This window comes from Eurypyga helias, unplaced genomic scaffold, assembly GCF_000690775.1.
Source record: "Eurypyga helias isolate BGI_N326 unplaced genomic scaffold, ASM69077v1 scaffold28821, whole genome shotgun sequence".
NCBI classification, from domain to species: Eukaryota; Metazoa; Chordata; class Aves; order Eurypygiformes; family Eurypygidae; genus Eurypyga; species Eurypyga helias.
In genome coordinates, this window is record NW_010230604.1 from 3,077 (window position 1) to 4,246 (window position 1,170).

Here is a 1,170-nt window from a genome sequence, read left to right on the forward strand (position 1 = left end):
CCTCGTCCCGCGCGCAGCCCGCGCAGTCGCCCGGCTCGGTGGCTCGTGGGGCTCAATTTGGGCCACTGGGTGAGAAGAGGCACTGGGGCAGAGCCGGGCCACAGCATCACACCCAAGGTCGGCGCAGAAAGCCAGGCCGTTAATGATTAGGTGGTGGAGCCAATGAGTCATTAGCCGTTGGGTGAGTTAGTGGGAATTAAGAGTGAGAGCAAAGGCTGAGCTGGTGCCAGCTAATGAGGTCAGCTCTGGAGAGGGTCACTGGGGGGAGGGGTGGGTCCAGCAAGAGCCCAAAAACTGGGTGAAGGTGTGAGCGAGGCACCCACTCCCGGGGCACCCAGTGGGGACACTGCCCAGCCAGGGGTGCCACCAGTGCCCCCAGGACGAGGCCGGGTCTCCCTCCCTCCCCCAGGACACAGAGGATGGGCGCAATGGTCCGGGCGTGGTGGTGATCGATCTGAGCCGAGCGGAGGGCAGCGCACCCCCCAAGCCCACCCTGCGCACCCTGGGGCTGCCCCAGCCCAGCCTGCACGCCATCATCTTGGACTTCAGCCCCGTCAGCTTCGTGGACACTGTCTCCATCAAGATCCTGAAGAATGTAAGGGGCTGGGGAAGCAGGTGGGCCAGCAGCCCTGCCGTGGGTGTCCCCAGGGCCCTGCAGGGTGGCCCAATGGCTGGTCTTCCTGGGCAAAACATGTTTTCTGGCATCTGCAGATCTTCAGGGATTTCCGTGAGATAGAAGTGGACGTCTTCGTTGCCAGCTGCCCGGGTGAGGAGGTTCTACAGAACCATCAGCCCCTGCGCAGCCCTTCAGGACACCACTGCTGGCCTGGGGCCCCCTCTATGGTGTCCCCAGCCCCAGGGGACGGGTGCCACAGTTTGTCCCAGGGATCCAGTCAGAGCCCCGCAGCCCCTGCCAAGGCAGCTGGAGCCCTGGTGATGATGGCCTTGGTGCCCCCGCAGAGCGGGCGGAGGGAGGTTCCTCCAGGTGGGAGGTGGGTGCCACAGCTTCGGATCCTTCTCCCTCCACAGCATCCGTAGTCACCCAGATGGAGCGGGGCAACTTCTTCGGCTCGGCCATCACCAAGCACTGCTTCTTCCCCTCGGTGCACGACGCCGTGGTCCACATCAGCCGGGAGCGGCGCTGGGCCTCGGTAAGCACCCGGCCTCGCC

At 65.0% G+C, this 1,170-nt stretch overlaps 1 protein-coding gene across 1 annotated transcript in view; it reads left to right on the top strand.

The window, feature by feature from the left end:
• Nucleotides 1-1,151, top strand: part of SLC26A6 (solute carrier family 26 (anion exchanger), member 6) — a gene marked incomplete at both ends in the record, with an annotated part of 4,223 nt that extends 3,072 nt beyond the window's left edge. The window contains 3 exons of the mRNA XM_010160813.1: nucleotides 410-595; nucleotides 712-766; nucleotides 1,030-1,151. Of these exons, the coding sequence (XP_010159115.1) occupies nucleotides 410-595; nucleotides 712-766; nucleotides 1,030-1,151 (363 nt within the window). The remainder of the gene's footprint in view (nucleotides 1-409; nucleotides 596-711; nucleotides 767-1,029) is intronic.
• Between the last annotated feature and the right edge of the window lie 19 nt (nucleotides 1,152-1,170).